General features: G+C 49.2%; 1 protein-coding gene across 3 annotated transcripts in view; it reads left to right on the forward strand.

The window, feature by feature from the left end:
* The window catches only part of myo1ea (myosin IEa), a 207,996-nt gene that overhangs the window by 164,944 nt on the left and 27,388 nt on the right, over positions 1-15,664 (forward strand). For all 3 annotated transcript variants that reach the window (XM_072470699.1, XM_072470700.1, XM_072470702.1), the window contains 2 exons: positions 5,515-5,629; positions 9,275-9,444. In XM_072470699.1, the coding sequence (XP_072326800.1) occupies positions 5,515-5,629; positions 9,275-9,444 (285 nt within the window). The remainder of the gene's footprint in view (positions 1-5,514; positions 5,630-9,274; positions 9,445-15,664) is intronic.

A 15,664-nucleotide genomic window follows, 5' to 3' on the forward strand; every position in this document is an offset into this window, starting at 1 on the left:
GTGATCTTTCAGGAATCACTGGAGGCAGGAAGGGTCCCAGAGGACTGGAAGGTGGCTAATGTAACACCACTGTTTAAGAAGGGAGAGAGGCAGAAGACGAGAAATTATAGGCCGGTTAGCCTGACTTCGGTCATTGGTAAGATTTTAGAGTCTGTTATTAAAGATGAGATCGCGAAGCACTTGGAAGTGCATTGTAAAATAGGACTGAGTCAGCACGGCTTTGTCAAAGGGAGGTCGTGTCTGACAAATCTGTTATTTTGAGGAGGTAACAAGCAAGTTAGACAAAGGAGAATCAGTGGACGTGATTTATTTAGATTTCCAGAAGGCTTTTGACAAGGTGCCGCATGGGAGACTGTTAAATAAGTTAAGAGCCCATGGTGTTAAGGGTAAGATCCTGGCATGGATAGAGGATTGGCTGACTGGCAGAAGGCAGAGAGTGGGGATAAAGGGGTATTTTTCAGGATGGCAGCCAGTGACCAGTGGTGTGCCTCAGGGGTCTGTGCTGGGACCACAACTTTTTACAATATACATTAATAATCTGGAAGAAGGTACTGAAGGCAGTGTTGCTAAATTTGCAGATGATACAAAGATCTGTAGAGGGACAGGTAGTATTGAGGAGGCAAAGGGGCTGCAGAAGGACTTGGACAAGCTAGGAGAGTGGGCAATGAAGTGGCAAATGAAATACAATGTGGAAAAGTGTGAGGTTATGCACTTTGGAAGGAGGAATCTAGGCATAGACTATTTTCTAAATGGGGAAATGCTTCGGAAAGCAGAAGCACAAAGGGACTTGGGAGTCCTTGTTCACGATTCCCTTAAGGTTAACGTGCAGGTTCAGTCGGCAGTTAAGAAGGCAAATGCAATGTTAGCATTCATGTCAAGAGGGCTAGAATACAAGACCAGGGATGTACTTCTGAGGCTGTATAAGGCTCTGGTCAGACCCCATTTGGAGTATTATGAGCAGTTCTGGGCCCCATATCTAAGGAAGGTTATGCTGGCCTTGGAAAGGGTCCAGAGGAGGTTCACAAGAATGATCCCTGGAATGAAGAACTTGTCGTATGAGGAACGGTTGAGGACTCTGGGTCTGTACTCGTTGGAGTTTAGAAGGATGAGAGGGGATCTTATTGAAACGTAAAGATACTGCGAGGCCTGGATAGAGTGGACGTGGAGAGGATGTTTCCACTTGTAGGAAAAACTAGAACCAGATGACACCATCTCAGATTAAAGGGATGATCCTTTAAAACAGAGATAAGGAGGATTTCTTTCAGACAGAGGGTGGTGAATCTGTGGAACTCTTTGCCGCAGAAGGCTGTGGAGGCAAATTCACTGAGTGTCTGTAAGGCAGAGATAGATAGGTTCTTGATCAATCAGGGGTTATGGGGAGAAGGCAGGAGAATGGGGATGAGAAAATATCAGCCATGATTGAATGGCGGAGCAGACTCGATGGGCCGAGTGGCCGAATTCTGCTCCTATGTCTTATGGTCTTATGGTTGCAGGCTCCCACGGGTTTCTTTGTTCAAAGGCACTCAGTGCCTCATTGAGGGTTTCATCGTCGGAAAGGGGGTGCACGCTGTGAGCCAGCCCCCTCTGCCCTTGCTGATGAACAACCCCGCCCCCGCCTCCCACGATCCCTCCCAGCTCTCACTCACCTGTTGCCTCCTCGCCCTCGGTGATCCTTGGCTTCTCCTTGGTGCAATACCAGCTGGTGCCACTAGTCCCCCAGTAGCGCTGCCTGTAGCAGATAGCTCTCGGGGAGGGGATTTCAACCCCCGGGTCCTTAATCTGGGATGGCCCGCCAATGACCAGTAAATTTGAGGGGCTTTTTCCAAAGGGGGGCGGTCCTAATTTTATGCATCTTAAGTTCAAGTTATTTTAAAGATGATTTACTGATAAGATTCTAATAAAAGAAGTGATAATTCAATTATGTCTATTTTAATTGCATTTCTTTAGATACATGCATTTTATTTAGGGTAAATACAAGTTATGCATTCCACCAGAGATAGTTAGCAATTTGTGATGTATTGGCTTTGAAATATCGGGCAGGATACAACCCAAAAATTTAATGTGGTTAATGGAATGTTTCTCGGTGCTGCGCTGTTCAATGGCACGTTGCCATTTTTTTTGCCTATGCGAGGAACTCCCTATCGAGGCCACACTTGAGTCATTTCCTGCACTAGTGAGCTCAGCTCACCAGCACTGGGAGACTATTCATGGATCCAGGCGCCATTTTCAAAGACAGTCCCAATTTTTCCATACCCTTTCAGCGAATCCACTGTGGGGCTGCCCCATTTCACCCAACCTACCTCTTCCAGGGTCCTTGTGCTCCCCACCTCACCCCACCTCTTATGGGCAAGGCACAAGGCACGCCTGGGCCGAATCGATGGTACAGGCAACCTGGCACCCAGACACCTTGGCACTGCTAGTCTGGAACCTTGGCAGTTCCCCAGCCAGCCTGGCAGTGTCGATGTGCCATGCTGGTAATGCCAAGTTGCCTAGGTGACAGCAGGAGTGCCAGGGTGCCACCCTTCCCAATGCAGGACCACCTGGGGTCTCCAGTGGCCTGGGAGACCCTCCCAGGTGATGTTACGCCTGGTCCACGTTTCTGTGGACCAATGCTACACGGTGCCATTGCAAGGTCTCCCAGGCACAGCCGGTGAATCCCTGGTGCGGGGAGAAACCGGCGAACGCATATTTAAATGCTCCTAATGGCTCATTTAAATCTCGCTGGGCGGGATCCAGATTGCAATGTTTCATGAGATTATTTCAAATCTCGCTAGACATTTTGAGCGTTGCCAATTTCGTAGAATTTACAGTGCAGAAGGAGGCCATTCGGCCCATCGAGTCTGCACCGGCTCTTGGTGGCATTACCAGCATGGCACATCACCACCACCCTATCACCATAACCCAGTAACCCACCCAACACTAAGGGCAATTTTGGACACTAAGGGCAATTCAGCATGGCCAATCCACCTAACCTGCACATCTTTGGACTGTGGGAGGAAACCGGAGCACCCGGAGGAAACCCACGCACACACGGGGAGAACGTGCAGACCCCGCACAGACAGTGACCCAAGCCGGGAATCGAACCTGGGACCCTGGAGCTGTGAAGCAATTATGCTAATCACTATGCTACCGTGCTGCCCAATTTCGCAAGATCCAACAGCCTCATCCCGACACTAAGTCGGACGCAACAAGACCATTGAATCAAGTCCATTGGGCGGGATTTTCCACGCGTCCTGCAGTATGTTGGCAATGGCGGAGGCAGCTCAGCATTGGCCATTGTTGGGATCAGCCAGTCCCGCCGCTGTCAATGGGTTTTCCCATTGTTTGCACCCTCCTCTGCCAAGGACCCCGCTGCAGGGGGTTAGGGGGAACGGCTGGCAAATTCTACCCATTGAGATTTTTCTTCATGCAGTTGCCAATAGGTTTTATTTTGGTGATGTCCGGGTAAAAGAAAGACCCGTCTATCCGGAAGAAAAACTTACTCTTGATCTAATATTACTCAGGACTTGTCAACTGCCAACCTGCTGTTCTCTGCTCCCAGAATAATGAAGCTTTTGCCCGTGGGGAGTTTGCACATTCTTCCCGTGTCTGCGTGGGTCTCACCCCCACAACCCAAAGATGTGCAGGGTAGGTGGTTTGGCCACGCTAAATTGCCCCTTAATTGGAATTTTTAAAAAAATAATAATAATGACTTTATTGACAATAGTCTCAATGATAAACATTTAATTCATTAATTTGTCACAGCGGACGTTTTGTGATTTCTTTTTCCCAAGGGAGTGCTCAAAATCCGACAGGATGTTTAGTCTCTTTGAAACAACAAATAAAACTGGTTGCAAGTTCATGTAGGAAATGACAGCATATTGAGAAATGCCAGCGCGCATCAGCACTGAAAGCTCAAGGCAAACTTTGTGGCTAAATCTGCCTGGGCCATGGACCAAAACTGTCTGGACTAACTGCTGTCAAATGGTTTTCCTGAGGCGTCATCCATTACTGAGATGCACTTTGTCAACTCTCAACCCCCTCTATCATGTTTTTTATTTTATAAAATGGATGTCTTGCTTGAGACTTTCAATACTTCTATGTGTTTCAAAGAGAAAATCAGAGCGTTCTTCATTTCTGTTGATCTGAGCTTCGGGATTGAGAGGCAGCACCCACTCCTCCAATAGCTCTTGTGGGTTAAAGCCCTGCCCAGTGTGTTACTGAGCCCAATACACTTCTGTTACGACACCCTGCGTGAATCAATGTAAATATAGAAGTTAATGTCTGTGTGTGTCTCGGACTCACAGAATCCCTGAAACGCTCTCTGAGTTCTCTGAGAACTATCCCCTCGGGATAGGATCCAATCACCACCTGTTACCGGGCAGATTACGGCCTTTTGGCTAATTCATTGGCCACCAGCCGACCAATCGTTAGTTAGTGAGAATGGAAAAAGAGTCCCTGAAAACAAAGAACAAGCCCCTCGGAATAAAACAAATCTCTCGAGAAAACCTCAGCCGGTGGGGTGGGGGGGGGGGGCGGGGGTGCAGGGGGGGAGAGAGAGAGAGAGAGAAAATATATTTTGACCCCTGTAGTCTTGCCACCTTCACACTGGGAGAAATCTTTTTAAGTATCTGAATCAGGATGAGCACGTACTTAATGGCTGCTTTCTTGTTGAAATCAGACTATTTCATCAATAATACCAATGGACAGATTTACATGTCATCATGCCAGTCCCTTTTACCTCCAGACATCCAGCAAAGAGTCTGTTGTGTTTCCACATTGCGTGATTTCCTGTTGTGGACACTCCCTGCCAAATGTTACCAAGAGAACACCTTGTGAAAGCTTCAAGCAATAGTATGTCAGGAGGTGTACCACCAGAGTCTCCTCACCTCAGTACCATCCGGACCTCCGACCTAGGGACTCTTTTCCTTGTACATAGGAAGATTGGGCGGAGATTTGTTAGATGTGTTCAAATTCAGGAGGGGCTGGATAGGGCAGATAGGGAGAAACGGTTCCCACTGGTGGAAGGACCAAGAAGCAAAGGGCACAGAGTTAAGGTAATTGGTAAATACGAGAAGGAAACCTTTTCCACGCAGTGAGTGGTTAGGATCTGGAATGCGCTGCCTTGGAGTGTGGCGGAGGCAGGTTCACTCGAGGCATTCAAGAGGGAATTAGATGATTCTTTGAAAAGAAACAATCTGCCTCTTGGAGAAGGCAGGGGACTGGCACTGGGCGAAATGTTCATTCAGAGAGCTGGTACAGACACGATGGGCCGAACGGCCTCCTTCTGTGCTGCCATAAGCCCGTGAGTCACGGTTGCCAGCAGGGCCGGCTGAGAATGTGCTGGAGAGAAGGCGTTGGGTGTTCTGCACCATCTCCTCCAATCATCAGCCCAGTCTGTTTTCTCTTTAACCCCTCTGATATTTTTATCACAGTCTCACTTGTTGCAAGTTCTTTAATGGATGATATGAAAAATTAAGTTTGAGCAGATCGATGAAAGCTTTCAACCATTTTCTTTCCTACCCTCCCCCACAGCTATTTCTGCTCGAGGAGATGAGGGAAAGAAAATACGATGGATACGCTCGAGCGATTCAGAAGGCATGGAGGAAATACGCTGCGAGGAAGAAATATGTCAAAATGAGAGAGGAAGGTAGAGAATCTTGACCCTGTCTCTATCGGGCAGTCTTGGTTACTCAGTAGTCGCCCTAATAACTTGGTGGTTTCTGGAGTGAGCAGCTGAACCATATCGGAGCTGAATAGTGCCAGGTTCCAGTTCCTGCTGTGCTACACATTACACAAAATGAACAGTACCGTCACCCCCACCAGTCTGTGTCTCAGGCCAATGTTCCACACGGGCCTCCGCACCCCCCCCCCCCCCCCCCCCCCCCTCACCTAACCCCATCAACACGGTAGGGCAGGGTTTAGGGCAGCACGGTAGCATTGTGGATAGCACAATTGCTTCACAGCTCCAGGGTCCCAGGTTCGATTCCGGCTTGGGTCACTGTCTGTGCGGAGTCTGCACATCCTCCCCGTGTGTGCGTGGGTTTCCTCCGGGTGCATCGGTTTCCTCCCACAGTCCAAAGATGTGCAGGTTAGGTGGATTGGCCATGATAAATTGCCCTTCGTGTCCAAAATTGCCCTTAGTGTTGGGCGGGGTTACTGGGTTATGGGATAGGGTGGAGGTGTGGGCTTAAGTAGGGTGCTCTTTCCAAGAGCCGGTGCAGACTCGATGGGCCGAATGGCCTCCTTCTGCACTGTAAATTCTATGAACATATTCTTTTTTTTCTCCCCTGTGCTTTTTGGGGGGGTGTTAACAATGAATTTACTGCTCAGAAAATGGTATTTCCAGGCTGAAACAAAGAGGTGCTTCACGGAATGGCCAATTTCTTAAAGTTGACTCTTCTGAGTCAACTTTAGTCCCTCCATATTCTGGGAGTAGAACTGGTTCGCCAACTTTCACATTGACTTTCACATTCACCATTCTTCACTCCGTTACCAGGTCCAACCGTTACAACTGTTGTTTGAAGTACTGTCCCCTGGGATTGTTCTAGAAGCGCAATGCCGCCTTCTGTTACCTTTTCTGCTGGAGCCCTTTCCACCAAAACACGATGGAAGAGGGGTAGAAATATTTTGCACGCCTGATCATCTCAACTCCTCATGATACTGCGTCCACCATTCTGTCCACTTTCAGAATTTAAATGCTTCTCCTGAATTCCCCACTAAAGTCATTGCTGTTTATCTTAGATGAACAATAGACATGCAAAACATCGGTAATGAAATGAGTATCTTTATTGTGACAGTGGCCCCAGTTCGCTCAGCTGTATAGATGGCTACTGCGTTAGGTTCAGAATTAACACCAACAGCATGGGTTCGATTCCTGTTCTAGCTGAGGGAGACTTGGGACCTGCCTCCTTGCCCTGGCCCTCTGAGAGTGGAAGGCAATGGCAAAGCCACACTGGGGGAAATAAATGTCATGGAAATAGCTCAGGAGGAAGCAGATAATGAGCCGTGGACAGAGCACATGTAAATGAATCGCACCCGCACTTCTTGAAGTCCTCGTGCCATATCCATCTCAGTTCCATCATCTCCATCTCAATGTTTCTTCTTGTGCCACCCCCATACCACCCATGCAGTGTCCCTCTCCCGTTGCGGCCAACCCCCCACCATCCTTCCATCGTATTCCCGTCACAGCCTCCCGTTGTCCAATGCCGAATGTGCACCAAGTTCCACTCACCAAATCACATTATTGTTTCTAACAAATCTTCTAAATGTCACTGATTGTTATTGTCTGGCTGTTCACACTGGCGGGATTCCCTATTCCCGCTGACAGTGCACCCCCTCCCATGGGTTTCCCGGCAGCATAGGGTGGCTTCATTGTGAATTCTCATTGATAATGACGGGAGCAGAGAATCCCGCCGCCAGCGAACGCCACGTTGCCGAAAAACACGTGTCTGGGAGGCCGGAGAATCCCATCCAATATATTCTCAGCATTCACAACAAAATCAGGCAAAGCGTTCCAAGTATCAACAATTCTATGTGGCAAATTTATGTTACAAATATCAAGACGGTTTATACGGATGACCACGCAAAATATCGTAATTGCGAGGAAAAGATGTTTTCAGGTTAGAAGTAGTAAGGCCATGTATCAATTTATATACTTCAACCAAATCAAAACTCAATCTCCTCTTCTCGAACGATTGGAATCCAAGAATTCTTTAAGCGCCTCCTAAGGTATTTCCCACATGCCTTCCATTTTCCTGGTAACACTCTCTATCAGGTGTATATCTCGCTGAAGTGTGGATTCCAAACTGTGGAAACATGCTCCAGATGTGGACGTACCAGCTGCTTATAGAGTTTAAGATAAACACTAACATCCTGACTTAAAAAGGTTGCATTCAGCCCTCGTAAAACATTTGCTGCCCGCTGTACAGCCTGAGCCACACGATTCGTTAACTTCAAACGACTTGTAAAACACTCACACCCAAATCCTTTTCAATGGTTGAATGTGCTGAAAGCTGGCCATCGATGTGACACTGTCAATTAGGATAATTGTGGGCAGGGGCAGCACGGGGGCACAATGGTTAGCACTGCTGCCTCACAGCGCCGAGGCCCCAGGTTTGATCCTAGCCCCGGGTCACTGTCCATGTGGAGTTTGCACATTCTCCCCGCGTTTGCGTGGGTGTCACCCCCACAACCCTAATCTGAATATGGCCATCAATGTCATTAATATAAGCCACAAATAAAAGGGGCCCGTGGCCACTTCCTTGAGGGGCCCCAGTGTTTGGGATTTGGTCATTGCCCATTAACAGTGGCCACTTGCACACGGCCCAACTAAAATGATTTTATCCACTGGTACAGTTTGCCTTTAATCCCCAATGCTGCCAACAATACCCACAATCCAAGTAAATGACATCACACCATTGGCCTCTGCCAACTCCAGCACTCACATCTTCTAAAAAGCCAAGGAGCTGGGAGGCACGGGGTGGCACAGCGGCGCAGTGGTTAGCACTGGGACTGCGGCGCTGAGGACCCGGGTTCAAATCCCGGCCCCGAGTCACTGTGTGGAGTTTGCACATTCTCCCCATGTCTGCCTGGGTTTCACCACCACAAGCCAAAGATGTGCAGGATAGGTGGATTGGCCACGCTAAATTGCCCTTTAATTGGAGAAAAAAAATAATTGGGTACTCTAAATTATTTTTAAAAACTGGGAGGCACACGAACACCCAGGGATGATGCCAAACTGGTTGCCCCCCCCCCCCCCAAGTAAAGCCACGTTCCTTCCACAAAGTCCAGATGGTCTGGACAATGTAAGATTCCATTAATTTTACAACGTGGCAAGTCACACTGACCGGCCGATAAACCTGAGAGTCCTTTCTTCTCCCTTTTAAAAAAAATAGGTACAACAAGAGCAGTTTTCCATTCTTTAAGATGTTTCTACATCTTCCAGACAACGAGTAAAGAGCAGACGAAGCAGATGCCATAAAATAAATCCCCCACCCCTTTTCAAAAGATAGTCAGGTATCTTATCTAGTCCAGGACAGGCACAATTATTATCTTGTCCAGGAGAGGCACAATTCTTGCATCTGAATAGCCTTAGTTGACGATGGGCTGTTCGGACAACCGACATTGTGGTGAGGCGAAAAATATTGGTCCATAAAACAGGCCTCAAAGTGAAGCCGCTTCAGTTAGCCACGTTCCATTAATCTGGAGAACCAAAAAGAGTTTTTTTAAAGAATTATTAGTCGGCTTCCGAAGGATTAATCTGAGGTTTTAAGCGGGACCATTTTCTGCCCAGCATCTGATCTGCTGCTCAATAAAAAGGAGAGGCGGAGAAACAGCATCAACAGGAACTTTGTCGGTGATTACATTGGGATGGAAGATCGACCTGAGCTCCGTCAGTTCATTGGGAAAAGAGAGAAGGTTGAATTTGCAGATACCGTCACTAAATACGATCGGAGGTTTAAGGTACGTCTGATTTCAACTAGCTCCACCCAGCCTATATTTGTTTATCAAATTATCAGTCGATATATAAGCTGACTCATGAATTGTAAGTTGGCCCTTTACCTGCATGACTCGTCATTATCCACCAATTTTTAATTTCCCACCACAGTTGGTCTTCATTATGCTGTATCATCGAGGTTCGCCTCTAATATTTAGAATGGACGCATCCAGTAGATTACTCATGAATAAGAATCAACAGGTAGAAATGCTGTTCTATTAATACCTCACCATCACCATAAAGACAGGCTAAGGTCTGCTCCACTCATAGGAGAAATACCAATGCCGTAACCTTTGCTAGAGCACCCCCTGCTGCCCAGTTTGGGCACTGCAGTATATCAAGGTCCAACAACTACAGCACTGTATTGGAAGTGTGAGAACCAGAGGGATGCTGGGGAGCTGCAATGATGCCTGAAGTATTTTATCACCAGAAGCAAATCAAATTTATTGAATGTTGCTGGTAACTGAAAACTCCAGAGAATGGACGCGGATGGTTTAACCACACTATCATTTTTTTTTTTTTAAATAATATTTTATTGAAAATTTTTGGTCAACCAACACAGTACATTGTGCATCCTTTACACAACATTGTAACAATACAGATAATAATGACCTTTTTTAAATTTAAACAAAAACAACAACAAATAAATAAATATTAAATAACAAAAAATAAAAACTAGCCCTAATTGGCAACTGCCTTGTCTCAGGCCACACCCCCCCCCATCCCCCCCCACCCCCCCCCCCCCCCCCCCCAAGTCCTGGGCCGCTGCTGCTGCCTTCTTTGTTCTCCCCTATCTATCTTTCCGCAAGATATTCGACGAACGGTTGCCACCGCCTAGTAAACCCTTGAGCCGACCCCCTTAGGACGAACTTAATCCGCTCTAACTTTATGAACCCCGCCATATCATTTATCCAGGTCTCCACCCCCGGGGGCTTGGCTTCTTTCCACATTAGCAATATTCTGCGCCGGGCTACTAGGGACGCAAAGGCCAAAACATCGGCCTCTTTCGCCTCCTGCACTCCCGGCTCTTGTGCAACCCCAAATATAGCCAACCCCCAGCTTGGTTCGACCCGGACTCCTACTACTTTCGAAAGCACCTTTGTCACCCCCATCCAAAACCCCTGTAGTGCCGGGCATGACCAAAACATATGGGTATGATTCGCTGGGCTTCTCGAGCACCTCGCACACCTATCCTCCACCCCAAAAAATTTACTGAGCCGTGTTCCAGTCATATGTGCCCTGTGTAATACCTTAAACTGAATCAGGCTTAGCCTGGCGCACGAGGACGACGAGTTTACCCTGTTTAGGGCATCTGCCCACCTCCCCTCCTCAATCTCCTCCCCTAGCTCTTCTTCCCATTTCCCTTTTAGTTCGTCCATCATAGTCTCCCCTTCGTCTCTCATTTCCCTATATATATCCGACACCTTACCGTCCCCCACCCATTTCTTTGAGATGACTCTGTCCTGCACCTCTTGTGTCGGGAGCTGCGGGAATTCCCTCACCTGCTGCCTCGCAAAAGCCCTCAATTGCATGTACCTGAATGCATTCCCTTGGGGCAACCCATATTTCTCGGTCAGCGCTCCCAGACTCGCAAACTTCCCATCCACAAATAGATCTTTCAATTGCGTTATACCTGCTCTTTGCCACATTCCATATCCCCCATCCATTCCCCCCGGGGCAAACCTATGGTTGTTTCTTATCGGGGACCCCCCCAGTGCTCCGGTCTTTCCCCTATGTCGTCTCCACTGTCCCCAAATCTTCAGTGTAGCTACCACCACCGGACTCGTGGTATAGTTCCTTGGTGAGAACGGCAATGGGGCTGTCACCATAGCCTGCAGGCTGGTCCCCCTACAGGACGCCCTCTCTAATCTCTTCCACGCCGCTCCTTCCTCCTCTCCCATCCACTTACTCACCATTGAAATATTAGCGGCCCAATAATACTCACTTAGGCTCGGTAGTGCCAGCCCCCCCCTATCCCTACTACGCTGTAAGAATCCCTTCCTCACTCTCGTAGTCTTCCCGGCCCAAACAAAACCCATGATACTCTTTTCTATCCTTTTGAAAAAAGCCTTCGTGATCACCACCGGGAGACACTGAAACACAAAAAGGAATCTCGGGAGGACCACCATCTTAACTGCCTGCACCCTCCCTGCCATTGACAATGCTACCATATCCCATCTCTTGAAATCTTCCTCCATCTGTTCCACCAACCGCGTCAAATTTAGCCTGTGCAATGTGCCCCAATTCTTAGCTATCTGGATCCCCAGGTAACGAAAGTCTCTTGTTACCTTCCTCAACGGTAGGTCTTCTATTTCTCTACTCTGCTCCCCTGGATGCACCACAAACAGCTCACTCTTTCCCATGTTCAATTTATACCCTGAAAAATCCCCAAACTCCCCAAGTATCCGCATTATTTCTGGCATCCCCTCCGCTGGATCCGCCACATATAGTAGCAGATCATCCGCATATAAAGATACCCGGTGTTCTTCTCCTCCCCTAAGTATTCCCCTCCATCCCTTGGAACCTCTCAGCGCTATCGCCAGGGGCTCAATCGCCAGTGCAAACAGTAATGGGGACAGAGGACATCCCTGCCTTGTCCCTCTATGGAGCCGAAAATATGCCGATCCCCGTCCATTCGTGACCACACTCGCCACTGGGGCCCTATACAACAGCTGCACCCATCTAACATACCCCTCTCCGAACCCAAATCTCCTCAACACCTCCCACAGATAATCCCACTCCACTCTATCAAATGCTTTCTCGGCATCCATCGCCACTACTATCTCCGTTTCACCCTCTGGTGGGGCCATCATCATTACCCCTAACAACCTCCGTATGTTCGTGTTCAGCTGTCTCCCCTTCACAAACCCAGTTTGGTCCTCATGAACCACCCCCGGGACACATTCCTCTATTCTCATTGCCATTACCTTGGCCAAGACCTTGGCATCTACATTGAGGAGGGAGATTGGTCTGTAGGACCCGCATTGTAGCGGATCCTTTTCCTTCTTTAAAAGAAGCGATATCGTTGCTTCTGACATAGTCGGGGGCAGTTGTCCCCTTTCCTTTGCCTCGTTGAAGGTCCTCGTCAGTAGCGGGGCGAGCAAGTCCAAATATTTTCTGTAAAATTCAACTGGGAATCCGTCCGGTCCCGGGGCCTTTCCCGTCTGCATGTTCCTAATTCCTTTCACCACTTCTTCTACCGTGATCTGTGCTCCCAATCCCATCCTTTCCTGCTCTTCCACCTTGGGAATTTCCAGCCGATCCAAAAACTCCATCATTCTCTCCCTCCCATCCAGGGGTTGAGCTTCATACAATTTTTTATAAAATGTCTTAAACACTTCATTCACTCTCTCCGCTCCCCGCTCCGTCTCTCCATCTTCGTCTCTCACCCCCCCTATTTCCCTCGCTGCTCCCCTTTTCCTCAATTGGTGTGCCAGCAATCTGCTCGCCTTCTCTCCATATTCATACTGTACACCCTGCGCCTTCCTCCATTGTGCCTCTGCAGTGCCTGTGGTCAGCAAGTCAAATTCCACATGCAGCCTTTGCCTTTCCCTATACAGTCCCTCCTCCGGTGCTTCCGCATACTGTCCGTCCACCCTCAAAAGTTCTTGCAACAACCGCTCCCGTTCCTTACTCTCCTGCTTCCCTTTATGTGTCCTTATTGATATCAGCTCCCCCCTAACCACCGCCTTCAACGCCTCCCAGACCACTCCCACTTGAACCTCCCCATTGTCATTGAGTTCCAAGTACTTTTCAATGCATCCCCTCACCCTTAAGCACACCCCCTCATCCGCCATTAGTCCCATATCCATTCTCCAGGGTGGACGCCCTCTTGTTTCCTCCCCTATCTCCAAGTCTACCCAGTGTGGGGCATGATCCGAAATGGCTATAGCCGTATATTCCGTTCCCCTCACCCTCGGGATCAATGCCCTACCCAACACAAAAAAGTCTATGCGTGAATAGACTTTATGGACATAGGAGAAAAACGAGAACTCCTTACTCCTAGGTCTACTGAATCTCCACGGGTCCACCCCTCCCATCTGCTCCATAAAATCCTTAAGCACCTTGGCTGCTGCCGGCCTCCTACCAGTCCTGGACTTCGACCTATCCAGCCTTGGTTCCAACACCGTGTTAAAGTCTCCCCCCATTATCAGCTTTCCCGTCTCTAGGTCTGGGATGCGTCCTAGCATTCGCCTCATAAAATTGGCATCGTCCCAATTCGGGGCATACACGTTTACCAACACCACCATCTCTCCCTGTAATTTGCCACTCACCATCACGTATCTGCCCCCGTTATCCGCCACTATAGTCTTTGCCTCGAACATTACCCGCTTCCCCACTAATATAGCCACCCCCCTGTTTTTCGCATCCAGCCCCGAATGGAACACCTGCCCTACCCATCCTTTGCGCAACCTAACCTGATCTATCAGTTTCAGGTGCGTTTCCTGTAACATGACCACATCTGCTTTAAGTTTCTTAAGGTGTGCGAGTACTCGTGCCCTCTTTATCGGCCCGTTAAGCCCCCTCACGTTCCACGTGATCAGCCGAGTTGGGGGGCTTCCCACCCCCCCCCCCTTGCCGGTTAGCCATCATCTTTTTCCAGCTTCTCGCCCAGTTCCCACGCGGCTGTATTTCTCCCAGACGGTGCCCCCCCGCCCATCCTTTCCCGCACCCACTCCCCCCTTTCCCCAGCAGCAGCAACCCAGTAATTCCCCCCTCCCCCCCCCCCCCCCGCTAGACCCCCCGCTAGCGTAATTACTCCCCCCATGTTGCTCCCAGAAGTCAGCAAACTCTGGCTGACCTCGGCTTCCCCCCGTGATCACGGCTCGCCCCGTGCGGCGCCCCCTCCTTCCTGCTTCTCTATTCCCGCCATAATTATCATAGCGCGGGAACCAAGCCCGCGCCTCTCCCTCGGCCCCGCCTCCCATGGCCAACGCCCCATCTCCTCTCCCTCCCACCTCCCCCCATCACCACCTGTGGGAGAAAGAAAAGTTACCATACCGCAGGATTAATCATACAATCCCTCTTCGCCCCCCCCCCCCTCGTCCCACCACTTTGTCCAAACGTTCATTTTCGTAGTCCAATCATTCCAATTTTTCTTCTACAATAAAAGTCCACGCTTCATCCGCCGTCTCAAAGTAGTGGTGCCTCCCTTGATATGTGACCCACAGTCTTGCCGGTTGCAGCATTCCAAACTTTATCTTTTTTTTGTGAAGTACCGCTTTGGCCCGATTAAAGCTCGCCCTCCTTCTCGCCACCTCCGCACTCCAATCTTGATAGACGCGGATCACCGCGTTCTCCCATTTACTACACCGAGTTTTCTTTGCCCATCTAAGGACCATTTCTCTATCTTTAAAACGGAGAAATCTCACCACTATGGCTCTGGGAGCTTCTCCTGCTCTCGGTCCTCGCACCATAACTCGGTATGCTCCCTCCACCTCCAACGGACCCGTCGGGGCCTCCACTCCCATTAACGAGTGCAGCATCGTGCTCACATATGCCCCGACGTCCGCCCCCTCCACACCTTCAGGAAGGCCGAGAATCCTCAAGTTGTTCCTCCTTGCGTTATTTTCCAGTGCCTCCAACCTCTCCACAGATCGTTTCTGGTGTGCCTCCTGTATCTCCGACTTCACCACCAGGCCCTGTATGTCGTTTTCATTCTCTGCTGCTTTCGCCTTCACGACCCGAAGCTCCTGCTCCTGGGTCTTTTGTTCCTCTTTCAGCCCTTCAATCGCCTGTAATATCGGGGCCAACAACTCTTTCTTCATTTCCTTTTTTATCTCCTCCACACAGCGTTTCAAAAACTCTTGTTGTTCAGGGCCCCATATGAAACTGCCACCTTCCGACGCCATCTTGGTTTCTGCTTGCCTTCCTTGCCGTTGTTCCAAAGGATCCGCTGCAATCCGGCCACTTTCCTCTCCTTTTTCCATCCGTGTCCAGGGGGAACACCCTTCTGGTTTACCGCACGGTGTTTTCAGCCGTTAAAATTGCCGTTGGGGCTCCTATCAAGAGCCCAAAAGTCCGTTTCACAGGGAGCTGCCGAAACGTGCGACTCAGCTGGTCATCGCCGCACCCGGAAGTTCAACCACACTATCATTGAATGCTTCCTGTTTTTATCTCCCCCTCACCAGTCTCCTCTCGTCCAATAATTTTGCTTCCCTACAATTCCACAGGCACCAGGCATCA

This window comes from Scyliorhinus torazame, chromosome 12, assembly GCF_047496885.1.
Source record: "Scyliorhinus torazame isolate Kashiwa2021f chromosome 12, sScyTor2.1, whole genome shotgun sequence".
Taxonomy (NCBI): domain Eukaryota; kingdom Metazoa; phylum Chordata; class Chondrichthyes; order Carcharhiniformes; family Scyliorhinidae; genus Scyliorhinus; species Scyliorhinus torazame.